This window comes from Peromyscus eremicus, chromosome 2, assembly GCF_949786415.1.
Source record: "Peromyscus eremicus chromosome 2, PerEre_H2_v1, whole genome shotgun sequence".
NCBI classification, from domain to species: domain Eukaryota; kingdom Metazoa; phylum Chordata; class Mammalia; order Rodentia; family Cricetidae; genus Peromyscus; species Peromyscus eremicus.
The window spans coordinates 92,088,193-92,106,178 of NC_081417.1; the positions used below are offsets into that span (position 1 = coordinate 92,088,193).

At 36.9% G+C, this 17,986-nt stretch overlaps 1 protein-coding gene across 4 annotated transcripts in view; it reads right to left on the bottom strand.

The window, feature by feature from the left end:
* Positions 1 to 17,986, bottom strand: part of Ptprd (protein tyrosine phosphatase receptor type D) — a 378,271-nt gene that overhangs the window by 177,845 nt on the left and 182,440 nt on the right. For all 4 annotated transcript variants that reach the window (XM_059254481.1, XM_059254480.1, XM_059254479.1 and 1 more), the window contains exons 5-7: positions 14,478 to 14,588; positions 10,924 to 11,193; positions 7,146 to 7,727 (exon numbers count right to left, since the gene is read on the bottom strand). In XM_059254481.1, the coding sequence (XP_059110464.1) occupies positions 7,146 to 7,727; positions 10,924 to 11,193; positions 14,478 to 14,588 (963 nt within the window). The remainder of the gene's footprint in view (positions 1 to 7,145; positions 7,728 to 10,923; positions 11,194 to 14,477; positions 14,589 to 17,986) is intronic.

Genomic DNA, 17,986 nt, shown 5'->3' on the forward strand with positions numbered 1-17,986 from the left:
TTTATAGACACATTTACTCATATATATGTACTGTTTTTCCTCTTAGGCTTTATACATTAGACTTCATTATTGACATTCTTTTATCTTCATATACTAGATTTATTTTATAAGCATCATATGTCATTTTACTCAGGAGATTTTTCTGTGTTGTAACAGTCCCTGAACCAATTAACTAAACATCAAGGATAGGGAACAATTCTGACATTACTAAAACTCATGAAAAAAATAAAATGCACATATAGAATTTTAAATGTAATCACTATACATTAGAAAAGAAATATGCCAGCACTAATCACAGCCTAAATTGAGAGCTAACCAAGAAAAGAAGAAACTGAAGTGTAGAACAGATATTTCTTTAAAACTGTACTCAGGGCTAGGAGAATGGCAAAGTAGGTAAGAGCATTAGCGCGTGGAGATGAGGACCTGAGTTCGAATCCCCAGTACTCATATAAAAAGCTGGTTATGGCCATGCATGCCTCTAATCTTAGCACTGTGGGGGGCAGAAACAGCATGGTCATTGGGTTTGCTGCTGGCCACCAGCCTAGCTCCAAGCTAATTGCGAGACTTTGCCCCAAGGCAATAAAGGCAGAGAGTAAATGACCTTGAAACCTGATGTCCCCCCACAGAACTTTGCATGTGTGAATAGGTATTTGCACCTGCACACATACACATAAGTATGCACACACCACATTCATTACACACACTTACACACAGATGTACACACACAATGTGCATGGGTAAATAAATAACAGATGAAGAGATAAATAAATAAATATGCTTCAAGAATTCTTATATTTTGTTAGTTATATTCTACTGGATAATTTAATGTCCACCAAAAAATAAAAATTGTAACTATCAATTCTAAGGTAAGATAAAAACCCCACTGATGAATATCAAGTGCTTGAATAGTACTACAATTATTATATTCAGCATAAATAAATGAAGAAATACTAAGAAATGAGAGAAAACTTTCAATGTCATCTGAAATGCCAATGCACTAGAAGACATCAGTGTCTGAGTAAAATTTAGTGACTATCTCTGAAGAGTCCATACTACAGTGTTAAGCTACGATTTCATCTCACTGTATCATAAATAGAAAATATTGCCAAAGATGATAAAAGTCCCATTATTGCTGATAACTAATACTTTAAGGAGGCACATATTTTCAAACATATGTATTTAGTATATTGGCAAATGATAATGAAAGCAAGAGTCAGAATCTGATAGGAAAACCTGACAAAATTGAAAGCCAAGTACCCAATCTGTGAGTGCCACAATGATATATTGTCAAATGTCATTAAACATAAATATGAAAAGATAAATTTCATTATGGCTGTATTCAGACCAATTGCCTCTTTCTTCACTGCTAAAACTATTCACAGAAAGCTTTACATGGACTCACATTTTTGAGCATTAGAATATAGGCTTTTTCTAGTTTTCCTGTATTGGTCTGTTAATGTAAACTAATGAAATGTTTTAGAAAGCTCTAGAAACTTATAGACCAGTATTTCCCAATGTTATCATTTATATTTTGACATTTTTCTGATTTTAGAAGTTGCAGTAGAAGTCTCTTCTTTAAAATACTACATATATTTTTGCATCAATGTTCATGAAGGAGATTGGCCTGTAATTCTCTTTCTTTGTTGCATCTTTGTGTGTGTGGTTTGGGTATCAGGATAACTGTAGCCTCATAAAAAGATTTTGCAGCATTCCTTCTGTTTCTATTGTGGGGAAAAATTTGAGGAGTATTGGTATTAACTCTTCTTGAAATTCTGGTAGAATTCTATGCTGAAACCATGTGGCCCTGGGCTTTTTTTTTGGTTTGGAGACTTTGAATGACTATTTCTATTTCCTTAGGGGTTACAGGTCTATCTGAATTGTTTATCTGGTCTTGATTTAATTTTGGTATGTGGTACCTATCCAGAAAATTGTCCATGTCTTTTAGATTTTCCAATTTTGTGGAGTACAGGTTTTCAAACTATGACCTTATGGTTCTCTGGATTTCATCAGTGTCTGTTGTTATGTCCCCCTTTTCATTTCTGATTTTGTTAATTTTGATATTCTCTCAGTGTCTTTTGGTTAGTTTTGATAATGATTCGTCTATCTTGTTGGTTTTCTCAAAGAACCAACTCTTTGTTTCATTGATTCTTGATGGAGAAACCCACAAAGACAGCTGACCAGAGCTAGTGGGAGCTCATGGACTCTGGACTGATGGCTAGGGAACCTGCAGGGGACTGAACTATGCCCTCTGAATGTGGGTGACAGTCGTATGTTGCTTGGTCTGTCTGTGGGGTCCCTGGCAGCGGGACCAGGATTTATTCCTGGTGCATGAACTGGCCTTTTGGAGCCCATTCTCTATGGTAGGATATCCTGATCAGCCTTGATGCAGGGGGGAAGGACCTGGGCCTGCATCAACTTGATGTGCCAGACTTTGTTGATTCCCCATGGGAGGCCTTAACCTCTCTGAGTGGGTGTGGGGAGGGGGAGGGGGGGGAGTGGGACGCAGAAGGAGGGGAGGGAGGGGAAACTGTGGTTGGTACGTAAAATGAAAAAAAAATGTTAAATAAAATAAAATACTAAAAATAAGGGGGCAATGTAATATACACCTCTAATCCCAGCATTTGGGAGGGAAGGCATCAGGAGTTTATGGTGGTCCTCAGCTGCAGACTGAATTCAAGGCCAATCTACTCTTAAATACTCTTAAAGGAGTCTGCAGACTTGTCCAAAGATTGTTCTAAATGTGGTCAGAAATTCTTTCTAAAGAAAGCTCAGAAGTGACACAAACCAGAATTTAAGGTTTACCATGCCCGTGTTAGCATGAATTTCAAGCAACGTTGATTTTAATGCCTTAAAGATGTAGTTCTAAGACTTCTTTAGCAGCTCTGTGTTTCTTCTACCAAACATAGTCAGCATATATTATTGGAATAATCAATTCCTGAAAAGAGTGTATTCTTTTCTTTCTGGATGTTTTAGGTGAAATGGAAGGGGTGTGTGTCACAATATAAATGTTTTTCTTGCCCACATCCATTCATTCTCTATTTCTTTGAGGTAAACTAATTGCAAGTGACTATTATACCAGAAAACAGAGTTATGGAAAATGAGAGGGAGTGACCCATATTTCTAGAAAAAAAATAATTTTAGCAGAAGTATATTTTATGTCTGAAGATTATTATAGCCCAGTGTACAAATATTCACAGCCAAAAGGAATTACTCTTTTGATTGTATATGAAATAGGTACCATGTTCTGACTTTCTCCACCACTATGAACACACTAAATAAATCTACAATTTTTATCCTTCAGGATGTCAGTTATAATAGATAAAATGCAAAATGATGACTTTTCTCTTAAACTCATTTTGTTCTTCAGGACTGTTTTACTTATTGTTTTTTTTTTAATCCAATTTAAACAAAATGAGGAATGTTGGTATTAGGGTATGCATGAGAATAAAATGAAACAAGCATGTGTCAGACACAGAAGATGTCAAAGTGCACTTTTTTGTGTCTATGCAACTAAAACATACTTAAATTATTTTTAACAGTATGGTTTTGGAGCCCTAATAAAAATAAAAATCATAATAAAAACTATGATTTTCTTAGATTTTATATAACCACTCTAAAGGAATGTTTGGTGTAGATGAATGGTCTTGTTAAATAAGAAACACAGAGCCAATGCAGAGATGAAAGCCCAAGAGGTCAGAGCTAAGAGCTAAAAACCTTACCCTTCACTGCTGCTGTTGTCCTCTTCAGCAAGAGACCTACATCCTGTCTGTTTGTCTTTTTTTTATAGACTTTCTATTCTGCCTTCTCATTGGTTGTAAACCCAACTACATGACCTCCTCATCACTGCCTGTCTGTACAGACCTCCAGGTCTTCTACGGTTGGTATTGAGATTAAAGGCGTGTGTCTCCATGCTGGCTGTATCCTTGAACACACAGAGATCCGCCTAGCTCTGCCTCCCAAGTGCTGGGATTAAAGGCGTGCACCACCACCACCGCTCAGTTTCTGCTTTGGCTTGCTATTAGCTCTGACCCCCAGGCAACTTTATTTATAAACATACAAATAAAATCACATTTCAGTACTATTAAAATATCACCATAGTTTGGTGATGGTGACATTCTTTTATGTAGTCATGATTCTAGGAATGAGTTCATCATTAAGGAATAGGAGAAGGCTCGGCATTAAAGTCATCAGAACTGATATCCCTGCATTTGACAGCTGCCACCAAGGTCCAACGCCTTTGTTAATGAAGTCATTAACATCCAGTCACTGTGCTTCTTGGGAGGTTGTATTAAACTATTGACCTTGGTAGGAATTAGCTATTCTGCCTTTATACATCTCCATAAGAATTCAAGCTACAGTTTGTAGATGGGTACAGGAAATATCTTTAGGTAAAAATTATTAGTCAGAGAGAAACAGAGGAGAGAGAGAGAGAGAGAGAGAGAGAGAGAGAGAGGGGGGGGGGGAGAGTAAAAGCCACATTATGTACCTTCATACATTCATGTACATTTTCTAAATTTTGCTACTGAACTAAATCAGATCTTCCAAAAGCAAAATTATTGGATCAAATTAACACAACTGTTCTTTCACATGCAACATCCATGTAGCTATATTCATGTTCACTGGTAATTAAAAAAAATACACTATTTAAAAACCACTTTTATATTTTCACTAAGTTGGGATAGAAGAATAGATTTCTCTAATTCAATATTCCAAATATAAAGAATTCATGAGTCTCGGGGATTTGCATATTTTGACTGAATTTGGTTTCAGAAAAAAAATCTTGTTTCTTGGGCAGTTAAATCCTTTGTCTCCTGAAAATAAATTAAAACACTGCAGCTTGCTAGGCTTAAATTTGTGGTTATAAAACTTGGCCAGATCTAGTGACTGAGCATAATAATGTTTTTCAGAAAAATGCTCATTCTTTAACTTCATTTAAAACACTTGAAACATTTCAGAATTGAAATTAAATTTAATCTTAATTTTGTAATTTTAAATAATGATATGAATAAATTATATACTCTCCAGTTTTATTTACCTACCAAATGCCTAATAGGTACAAAACCACTAAAACTATCACATTAGGAATTTCAACATTTTTAAAGATGATGGTGATTCCAAGTATCTAGGATACTTTGATTTCAGTTACACTAGTAACCTTATGACCCAAGATATAAACCTGTTTCATGTTTTTTTCCCTTAGTTTACTTGCTGCCAGAGTCTTATGCTCTAGTTAGATGATAAAAAATCAATATCCACAAGACATATATAACATATGGGCCAACATGTATTAGCTGCTGTTATTATATTTTACCTATTATGTTTCCCTATTATGTAATCTACATTGTGGAGGGAGCTGACAGTTATTTCCTCAGATTTTGCACAATGGGGTCCTAGAGCTCAGCACTACAAAGCATTATCAGGGTGGACCAAGTTAATTAAGATAGAGTTTTTAGGTTGGCCCAATCCATATGACCAATGTTCAAATTTGAACACATACTTGCTTTTTGAAGCAACACAGTGTGGAGATAAATTAGGGACTGCATGTTTCTACAAGCCAGGGAATGAAACACTGGCAGCAAACTGTCAGAAGCTCAGGGAAAGATACTGAACACACTTTTTCCCATAGGCTCATAGAAAGCAACCCTGTAATATCTTGATTCCAGCCTTCTAGGTACTAGACCTGTGAGACAACATATTCCTGCTGTTTAGACTACCAAGTATGTGGTCCTTTGTTGCTGTGGCACTACAAAAACATAAATAGAACCAAAAAAATTTTCATTACAGTCACTATAACAAATGAGAAAACGAAAATTCAGAGAGACAACACATTGTGGCTAATTTTCGTTGTTGTTGTTTTCAAGACAAAGTTTTTCTGTGTAGCCCTGGATTTCCTGGAACTCACTCTGTAGACCAGGCTGGCCTCAAACTCAGAGATCTGCTTGCCTCTATTTCCCAAGTGCATGGACTAAAGTTTGGTTACCAGTCTGTGGGATTTAGCAATCTGAAATGTAGCAGATTGACTAGGAGGGGGTGATAGTGGTAAGAAGGGGAAATTGAAAACCTATCACTCTTCTGTCTGCCTGTTTGACTTTATCCCTTCTTTCTGGTCCAGACAGAGCATATCTGCTGTCAGAACACTGCAGACACGAGCCAGTTGACCACAGACTAGAACTTGGCAAGTTGTGAACTCAAATGAACTATTTCTTCCATTAAGTTACTTCAGGTGTTTTTTCACAGTAACAAAAAGCTGACACAAAAATACTCATCCAAATTCACCAAGCTTAGCTGTAGCTTAAGAATTAGATTGTGATTATGTCATTCCAACTTTATAGTCAAAACATGAGAAAAGCTTAAAGTGGAATATAAGCCCCATTCACTTTCTTGCCAAACATACTGGCTTGGGAGCTGGTGGAATCATAAAAATAAAATTATCTTAAACAGTTGACACTTCTAAGAAAAGAGTGTCAAGATAAAGTAGACCAATATTCTTAGACCTCTATTATTTTCCAGTTAGAACCTTAAGTTAGTCCTCATATTTCTTTGCATATTAATATGGTGAATAAATAAATACAGAAGAACTGCCAACACCAAATAATGAAGGAATATAGATTTACTATAATTGTGGAGAAATATATACATGTATAGTTAGCTTTCATATACTATAGCAAGAAAATAATCTGTGAACAAGCTCAAAAGATCCAACAACAGTAGTAAAGTAAAATAAAGCAAAACTCCAGTGTAAAATGCTCGAGACTAGGATCACAAAGACAGGAAGTAAACACCCTGAGTTAGATAAGTCATTAAGTCCATACCACATGAAAATAAGTCATGAGTGCACTGTAGCAATGAAACCAGATAAAATGTATTAATCCTTCCATCAGGATTAACAATGTTCTGCCCATACATTATAGAGAGTGTTCCAATAATGTAATCCTTCTATAGATTCTCAGAAAAAAAAGGTATGCTGCTCAAATTTTCATAGATTAAAGTACATAGATTTCATAGGTTAGTTTCATAGATTAAAAGTACAATGTGAAGTTCTAAATCTCAACAACTTAGCTTTATGTTATCTTTGCTGTTTCCTTCTTTGTTTTTATCTTTCTCACAAACCACCTGCTCCATTTCCCATCTTGAATCAGACTTACCTCCTGTCTGAGTAATGACTTGTATGTCACTTGAAAGAGGGCCATCTCCAATTGAGGTAAAAGCCAGGACTTTGACAGAGTATGTTTTTTGGGGTACTAAATTGCCAATAGTAGTGATTTGGCTATCAGCTACATTGTGTTTCATCCAGTTGTTGACATGCTGAGTTGGGTCCATTGTATAATAAACTCTATATCCTTGGATCTGTCCATTTGGCTCCTCAGGTTCCTTCCACTGTACCAAAATGGTAGTTGAGCTCAACATGCGTGCCTGGACGTCCCGTGGGGCACTGGACGGTGCTTGCTCTGAGGTCTGTGTTAATACAGGCTCACTTGGTGGACCTCGACCAATGTTGTTGACAGCAACAACTCTAAATTCATAATCCGAGTAGGGACTTAGTCCAGCCACACTGTAGCGTGTGGTTGCTATCCCATCAATTTCTTTGTATGGTTCTTCAGAATTTTTAGGCTTATGTTGAATGATGTAGTAAGAGACGGGCTCAGGGTTCCCAGAGTCCCATGTCAGCGTGATGCTTGTAGCTGTGCTCTCAGTCACTACTGGAGTTCCTGGAGGCTTGGGTAAGGCTTTGGGACAGAAAAAAGACAATGACTATCTTTTTTATCACAGCTATTACACAAATCACTATACTCTATTACTATCCTGACAAGATTATACAACTACTGATGATTTAACCAGATGAAGCAAAGTAACATGTCCAAAGACGTCAAGAAAGCAGTAAAATACATATCGGTGGCCCAGATCCCATCCTTCTCGTAGATGTTGATGGCATTTTGGGGAGTTGCATTCAAATCTACACTTATTCACTAAAAGATCCTAATAAATCACTTAATGTCTTTTGGGTTTTGTTTCCTCATGGGAAAATTGGAAAAGCTGCATTACTGGAGTTGCACTGTACTACAGAGTAGCTGTATTTCATCAGTTTGCCTTGAAGATTAATGAGCTAAGCCAGTAATATGCACAGTGTGTTGGGGACTCTCAAAAATATAACTGCAATTATTGTAATTTTTATTTCAAATGCCTGGCCACTTAATCCCTGATTCAATAAATTAATGTTGTAAATAAATACCAATAACATTATATATGGAATATATGAAAATGGAATTAAATTGCTATTAAAGGACTAGTATCCAAATACTTTTCTATTTGTAAAACATAAAGAACATTATGAATTAGATTCCTGGCTTGTTCACTGCAAACTTTACACAAGTTAGAGAGTTATCTGAGGAGAGGGAACCACAATTAAGGAAATGCCTCCATGGACTGCTCTGTGGGTAGGCCTATGGGAATATTTTCTTAAATGGTGATTGTTGTGGGATGACCCAGCCATTGTGAGTAGTGCCACACATGGACAGGTGGTCCTGAGACATATAAGAAAGCAAGATAGATGAGAAACCCATTATAAACAAGCCAGCAAGCAGTGATCCTCCAAGGCCTCTGTTTCAGCACTACTTCCAGATTTCTCGGCCTGACTTCCTTCAATGATGGACTATGATGTGTAAGTATAAACTGAAATAAACCCTTTATGGTATTTCATAAAGCAATAGAGAACCTGACTAAGATACTTAAAAATAACCTATCTAAAATTATTAAGGTAGAACTACGACAGTGTACTTTGCCTGGCAAGTAAGGATTCCTGGGTTGATTCTGATCAGGATCCATGTACGTACACACACACACACACACACACACACACACACACACACATGCACACATACACAAATTAAGGAAAGTAAAACAATAAGTTTAAATCATGTTTCTTCATAATTCTTAAAATTGCTTAGGAAGTTTAAGACATATTCACAAATCACATTGTATAATACTTTGTCAATAACAAAACTTTTGTGTTCTACATTGGATACATCTAGGATTATAGCAAGTAGACAAATATCTGTATTTAAATATGTGCTTTTAGAGATCCAATTTTCTCCTTTTAACAAAACAAATCTCAAAAAAATCTTGACAGTGCAAGCCAGCTTTACTGGTGGCCTCACCTGTAAGTTTTATTTGGATAACAAGTCAAGAAACCCCCAAAGATAATGCTTATAAGCAAACCATTTCCTGTTAGCATGAGGCCAGTATCACAATACTGCCTAGGATAGCAGCTAAGAAACATCCAACTTTGGCATCTTTTCTGTTCTGTTTTGTTTCTTTTTTCTTTAAGTTTTTACCTTTATGTTTCATCTTTGAGGTAGAAAAGGACAAGGAAGTAGGAAGATCCAGGACAACAGAGATACAAAAGTGAATATGATAATTATTTGGTTTTACTCTCACTTCCAAAATCTTTACTGTCTTTAGCAAACCTCTAATATTTGAAGCTTAAATAGTTATAATGAAAATAGTTGGTTTGCTATTTGCATATTACTAATAGCTACATAATTACAATATTTAGCAAAGAGACGTTACTAAAATTAGTAACAAAAAACATTTATTTAAATATTCTGGACCGAGATTTTGCCAAGTAGACCACTCTGAATGTTGCAGGAAAATAAAATTGTTGTTAAATAAGGTTGTATTTATTGAACTGACATTATTGGTGTGCACTATCACACTTTTGTACAGTAAGGCTCTATATCTATAACATGTGAACCAAGACAATTATGCTTAGTACTTTAGGGATACATAAGACATTGCATGCTGTGATGTGGATAATGTAGAATTTTGTTCTTATGTGATAAGATATACTGGATATATATGCTCAGTTGCAGATATGATACCAATTATAACAAGTGTTCTAGCTTTTATAAATTCATGCTTCCCAAATGGGATGATGATTTAAGTTCATTTTGAACTAATTCTAGACACTGACAGGAAACTCAAATCACCCTCACTATGACCCAATTTGTAAGTTTTCTAGAATTATGTAAGTATTGGGTAAAAGAAAGTGGTATTCACACATATTCAACTCCCTTTTTAGTGAAAAAAAATGTTCACAGAATATAGCACTTTGGTTATATTTAGTACATTTGTTGAAGAAGAGAAAATTTCATGAGTATTCATATATGCAAGGTGAAGGGCAGAACTAAGATAGAACAGATCCATTTGCATTTTGCTTCTTAATGGTAAAACCATCAAACAGAGCATCTATTATTAGGTCACACTGATTCCAGCACTTTCTTTTATTTCTGTTTTTTTTTTCAGAGATTTTATGCATTTAATGACACTCATTAATATTCTTCTTATGACTCCTATCAAAAATCTGGACCAGTACAAAGTCTTCAGGCCATCCATCTTACCAGAATGGTAGACCCAGTGTAGCATTCCTGATTCTATCTGCTCAGTGACTAAGTCAGACTTGCTGCTAAATATTGTAATGATTATCCCAATTTAGACTACTAATATCTTAGGAAAGAATCTGCAAGTGGGTTCGAGTAATAAATCTGTGATCCCACTTCTTTAGGAGGCTAAAGTAAGAGATTAGTGATTGATGGCTTGTATAGGACACAGTGTAAATTAAACCATAGCCTGTGGTTCAAGGAGAACCTGTCAAAATTAAAACCACAAAAGGGTTGAGCATGTAGCTAGCTTAGTGGCAGAACACTCAGTATGCTCATCCCAAAAAGTAAAGAAGGAAGGAAAGAAGAAAAGAAGGAAGTTAAGGTTAGAAAAATTAGTCTACCTAAGACATGGACATTTTATATAATATGACAAATGAGATTAGGTACTATACAAGTGAAGCACTGAGTGATGGATTTGTTCATTTTAAAATCCTGAGTCAAGGATGAGCATAACTTAGATTATCAGAACATGATCTTAGCATACCTTTGACAGTGATCTGTGCTATTGCTTCAATGACGCCCAGTGTTGACATAGCAACACAGGTGTAATTTGCTGACTGTCTTACATCATTCAGTTCTAGGACATTTCTTCCTATTGGCATATCATCTTCAGGTGTCAGATCTTCTGCCCCCAACATCCACTTCACATAAGGCATTGGTGACCCCACTGCCACACAGGTGATATTAACACTTCCACCTGGCATTATTTCATGATTAGTGGGTGGGATAGAAAATCTTGGTGGGACACGGCGAACTGGAACAAAACACAAGGCAACATGATAACATATACAAGGCAAGAATAAGGCAGCTAGTTAAACACATGACATGCACCATACAGACATGATTAAACAATCGAATCATATTGTAAATTATCCAAAATCACAACAAAAAGAAAAACTGTGGATAATACAGACCATACAAGTATGGTATGTGTATACACAGAATCATCTATTTAGTTTAATCATTGATATCTTAGACACATCATACAACAGTTGATTAGACCTACATAGGCCCCACACAAAAATGAAAAACTATCTACAAATTAACAGTACACGAACACCATGCATAAGGTAAACACCAAACTATATACATACATGCATATAACAATGTTTCTATGCAGGCATGTATATGCAAAAGGTGACAGGAAGGTCATCAGCATGTGTGAGTATCAAGACTGACTTCAGTTCTGTGTACTCCCAGCTGACATGAATGTGTGTATGGGGTAATCACATCCCAGTCCTGGAAAACATCACCTTGAGTACATTGAAACAGCAATTTATTTGCTTTCAGATTCAGAGAGATGCAGTCTCAAAGCTTCAACTAACAATGGACAAACACAGAAATGACATATATGTGTGTGTGTGTGTGTGTGTGTGTGTGTGTGTGTGTGTGTGTGTGTATAGAACTGACAGTCACAGAAGAAGAAATATACATCAGTTGATACTATACTGGATTGAGTCATGCCAGTCATGCAGAAGTTGGGACTCTTAAGGCCCACAACAGAACAACAGAAGAATGGCTGGAATCCTAGACAAGGACAAAGAAGGAACAGTGGGAAATTAAAACAAACACACAGAAAAAAGGTAGAGTGTAGTGATTGAGATGCGAACTTGGTTGAAAGTTAGAAGATAACAGGTTAGAAATTACAAGGAGGTTGTTACAGGTAGAGGATTGCAGTCTCGGGAGAGGAATTCACATTCAGGATTCCATCCAGCTTGTATGTAAGGTTAAATAGCATCAATGACCACAGAATCCAGTAAGAGGAACTTTATGTCTATATTCAAATTGATGGACAATGGATCTAAACTACATAGCAGGATGTGACATTAAGAGGAGTGACCATACTAGAACAACATGACACAGAAAAAAACAAAAACCAGACCCACTACCAAGCAAACATAGTTCAGTGTTCCTGCTTCAGATAATCTGCATGTTCTGCTGTGTTCAAGTACATGCACTTTGACATTGTGAAAACTAAGGTAAGAAAGAAATAGGTTCTGTCTTGGACTTTGGGGGCAAAACCTTACACTGTGAGAACTTTAAACCAAAGGGGCAACTTTCAGGAGTACACTGTAACTACAGATAGCAAACAATGGTTTTTGAAGTTACAGGAAAGGAGATGGAAACAATCTTTTAACCCCAAGAAGAAGGAGAGGGACTCTGTCTGGAAACTTTGGCTGCACTTAGGAACAGAAAACCTCTGCCTGGAGAGGGCTCACTGTAATGGTGTGGGGGTGAGTGACATTCATAGGAAGGACAGTGCTAAGCATGCCTCCTGCAGTCAACTCAGAGGTTTACTGAAGCAAGCAGGGGCCAGCACAGACTCAGAGGCATCAAAGAACATATCAAGAAAAATGGAGGGGTCAAGGAACAATTATAAAACATCACCTGGGGGCAGCAGGCACCCTGAGAAGGCAAAAATAAAAGGTGGGTAGAAGATGGGAAGAGTTGGGGGGCAGGGATAGGAAAGCAGGAACACTGACCAATGCACTGGACCGTAGAGAGTTAAGTGTTACCCGTTCCCATGCACCCAGGTGTATTTTCTCCCATCATGCACTGCGTTTAGACACCACTAGCAAGCAACAGAAGCCAAGGCCAGAACATTCTCTGCAATTATATACCATTAACCAAAAGAAGACCACAGTGCAGCTACATTCATTTCATTTGTATTCTTTGTTATTGGTTTAAGTGATAGTTTTGTAAGGTGGGTAAAAAGTAAAAAACACACCAACCTTCTCGCAGCTCTGAGGGATGTAGGGGGGTTTGATGCAGAACACAATGAAATGAGGAAAAGGAGAAAAACAAGGGAAACACAGAGAGAGTAAAAAGGCCATATCAAGGCTTTCAACCACTACTTGAACATTGTTAATTGCTCTAGTTCATCTTCCTACCCCAGCTGGAGAAGTTAGCAATACCTAATGGACTAATGCAGTATTAGGAACAATAGCTAGCATCATTTTGAAATTTTCCATAGAAGAAGGTAATGCATGCCTCATGCAGCAAAGGAGATCACATTTGTGAGAAAAAAGGGATTGGGGCCCTCAAATAATTTAGGGAAGAAAAGGTTCTCAGTGCACACCACTCCCAACCCCACCCCAGCTACAGACTCCACAGAGAGGGAGGCAAAAGGCATCCCCAGGGGCACAAAATTATCTCTGACAAAAATTTCAAAATCAAGCTAGGTATTTTCTTATGGAACCCCATTCTATAGTACCTTAAAGCACAGGCTGCAACCATTTCCTCCCCCACCCATGCCTCTTGTAATTATTCAGAGTTGTTGAACCAGAATAGAAATGTTTCCACCAGAAGAAAAACCAAACTAAACCCAGTCTGAGAACTCTATTAAGAGGGGTATACATTCCAGCTGAAATAAAAGGTAAGATCATTCCTATACTTGAGATGAAATCATTTAAATACTCATGAGAAAATATGAATGGATCTTTACAATTCATTCCTACTTCAAGAAGAGTTAATACTACTTCCTAAAATACAATCATTATCCTATGGCATATAAATGCATATGCACATATATAAAATTGTGTTCTAATTAGGACAGCATAAGAGGAAAGAATGCAATTGTGCTATTTTTATGTAGCAACTGTTTTTCTTAATTTGGAGACTTTATGTCCCTAGCTCCACAGCAGAGGTCATGGAGACATAAACACCTTCATGCTTAGAGCTGATTAGTAGTTCACCGAGCACTTATTTCAAGGTTTGTAAGGAAACAAATGAGAAACAACAGAAAAAGTGAAAGAAAAGAAGAAAACTTCAAACAAATGCCAAGCACAGTCAGTCAGTACAGTCAAAATAGAATCAGAAGTTGCAATGCAAATAAGTATCTACAAACCTCAAGCCTTGTGTAGATTGAAAAACAACAGATTTCAGTTTTTAGTTTTCTACTTAATAAACTGCTTCATCAACAGTAATCATTACCAAATCCTCTTGTTAAACACTTCCATAATCACACAGACCCTGTGGGCATCTCAACTCCCCCTGAGCCTGAATGGAGAAGCCATGCCAGGGTTATAACTTTCCTACCTCTGACATATAAATTGGCAGGGGCAGAGTAGCGAGTGCCCGCGCTGTTGGTGGCAACACACTCATATTTTCCTTGGTCAGATTCTTCACTCTGTTCGATCTGCAGGGCTCCTGTATGGATATAAAATATATCACCAAAGATGTGGTCAGAGAAGGCTTTTGAGGTTCAGCAAGCTAAACCTCTTAACAATATGAAAAGCCCTGCAAAGCGAAGGTCCACTCAACGTCGATTCAATCTCTTGCTAAGTTGCACAGACAGAAAATGATGCGATGAGAAAAACATACAGAGATTATTTTTTTACATCATCAATGCTAGCATAAGGAGACAATATCTCTTTTTCCCAAGCAAGACTTCTAGTCATAATTAGCACTCTTAGCTCCTAGACTAATCAAATGAAGATGGGTGAGACTGCTTCAAGGAAGTATGGCTTTTAAATAAAACAAAAGATTAATATTTGGTTTTGTTTTGTTTCATTTTGGCAACAAAAGTGGCGCAAAAGATAGGTACGCTCAAAAAAAACCAGGCTGAGTTTTCAAGAAAGTCTTCTGTGGAAGAAAGCCCAAAAATACGCAGCGAGCACAAAAAGGCTGCACAAAGCAAAAAAATATTAAAATTAGTCATTATTAATTATGAAAATATCACTTAAAGAAATAAAACTCCCTTAAGACATGCAGACTTTTTAAGAAAACAAAGACAGTTTGCCACAACTTACAATCATTTCTGACATTTGCTGAAAAACAAAGAGGATTCGCATTAGAGGAGTTTTAAAAAGTTCAAAAGCAAGGCCCAGGCCAGCCAGGAAGAGCCAACCAATCACTGCTTGAGGACCTCTGGATGGATCCCCTAAGACACCCATCAAAATCCACTGTGGGATTAGCAGTGTGGTGTCACAAAACCCCAAGAAAAATACAAAATAAGAATTACAAAAGAAACGCACACGGAGGAGTCAAAGTATGAAAAACCGGCAATACCACATACCACCAAGAGTACTGAGAACCTGTTTCCACGGCTGAAGGACAGAAGATCCAAAAATCCAGAGACGAGCACCCAAGAAAAAAAGAAGTGGAGAAAAAAGCACCGCTGTCAGACTGTAGGAGGGGTCGGGTGGAAGGGGGAGTCATTCTTTGACTTTTAAGACAGTAAGAGAAAAAAGAATTGAAGAACAAAAGCAAAATCCTTTTGAAAGATAAAGACAAAAAGCAGACGGTCCGGGCTGTCCTCTGCATGTCTGCCACTGTTCTCCAGACCGCCCTGGCTTTGGTCCAGAACAAGAACAGCTAAGGAAGAAAAAAATGATCTTTTTTTTTCTCCAGTTGGACAAAAAAAAGGTAAAAGAAGAAGAAAAAAAGGAAAAAAAAAGAGAAAAAAGAAAAAGGAAGAAGAAAAGGAAAAAAAAAAAAAAGAGGGACAGATGATAAGCTGTGACCGGTCTGTGGTCTAACGACCTGGATATGCTTTCTTTGAAGCATATCACAACTTAAATAATTACTTCCATAAATAAAGAAATGAACAAAACAAAGAGAAAAAAGAAAAAGGAAAGTCCACAATATGAGAGTCATGAATCATAACCAAACGGAAGGAAAGAAATCAGGTTGATGGACATTATGGGGATGGATCTGAAAACAGGACAGGGATGAGAGGGATGAAAGGACAGGGAGAATGAGCAAGATCATTCTGTGAACGTTAGGTCAGCACTCTTACCTCTTATTGGTGTACCACCTGGGTGGATAATATGAATGCAAATAAGATTAGAAAGAAGAAGCATTAGTACGAGAAGAAGGGGGCTAGGGCTGGGGAGAAGAATTCGATTAGATTTACAGAATTAAATAAGGTCTTAAAAGAAACTTGAATTACTATACTGGTAAACAGGAATATATTAGATCGTATCATTAGATCATAAAAGCAAGGTGCATTAAACCACAGAGGGCAAAGGTCATAGTAGGCAGAATCGCCTTTTTCAGAGAAGCAACTGAGTTCTTAGGGCTGGGGTCACATAGGGTTAGAAGTATATCTTATAAGCTTTGTATCCTTTAAAAAAATAGAACTATACAACATTTTAATGACATAGTTTAGGAAAATACTGGCTAAGCTATTTAAGTATATATATAAGTATGTATATATATATACTACTTGAGGAAATACTACAGACTAGCTAGAAACAAACACTGAGGATTGGAATCTTATGCTACTCATTATGCTACAATTGTGTGATTAACTTGTGTACGATTTTATTTATTTATACAGTGTTCTTAAGATAAACAGTTCTGTGGAGGTATGCATGTGTGTGCCACTACAGAGATCTGGTGCCTACACTGACAGTTAGTAAAATGCATGCCATGCATTTTATTATTAATAATAATAATGATCATATTCTGAATATGGAAATTAGTGGGGGTGAAGTGCGCTTCAGAACTAAGCACTTACCAATGGATTCTGGAGATTTAAATACGGAGAGAAGAAAGACAGCATAAAAATATGATTATATTCCTCATAATTTGGTACAAATTTTTCAGAGTTAAAGCTTTATTATACTAAATCATCTATGTTACAGGTGAATAATTATTTATTTACAATAACAGAATGCTAATCTACACAATTCTGCTGACAACAAGCAAAAGAGTCAGTTAACAAGACGCTTTAACATCACAGGACAGGTCAAAGGCTGAGAATTCTGGGAAGACAGGCAGTTAACAACTTAGAATTTTATATCAATATCACTACGAACATCAGAGCACAGAGATTATTAGTATACATTCCTGTGAAATTATCTAGGGACAGACTCTAAACTGTAAGAAATTTAGAACTTCTATTTTAATCTACAGAGAGCAAAGGAATAAACTGGGATAAGAACAGGAGAAGGAGCTGGAGTAAAGAGAAACAGCAAAAGCTGGAGTCTACAACAAAGCAGACTTCTGTAGATCCAGTCACTGGAGGGTCAAAGCCCCGGAGCATGGGCACACACCACCGTGGCTACCGTGTGGGCAGTGCTCACTAACAATGACACAGAAACAGTGTTAATCAAATACCTTCCTTTCATTGGTACTTAGAAAATACTTTAAAAACTACATCTGGTCACTCATGAATTCATGTTTCTGTGCACTGTGTATTAGAGAAAAGAAAGCAGATGTGCCCAAACTCACTAAAATTTACTACTTGGATGAGTTTAAATGTAGAAAAGACAGCAGAAAAAAATACTTGAATACAACAGAATCACTTTCTTGTTTAATATGAACATTTTTATATGGAAGTAGCCACTGGAGCACCTTGCAAGTTTTGAATGAAATCCAATGTTGAAATAAAATTATTTCAAAAGAAAATGAAGAAGGAAGAAAGAAGAGAAAATGAACCCATCAAATACCGCAGAAAAGCAGTAAATTAAAAATTATTAAGAATACAGTCACAGCAGTGAGTAATGTGGATTAAACAGAAGCCGCAAAATGCACCAAGGGAAGACAGATTCTGGATGAGGCCATGACCTCACAAACATGAAACACATTAAACAACAGAG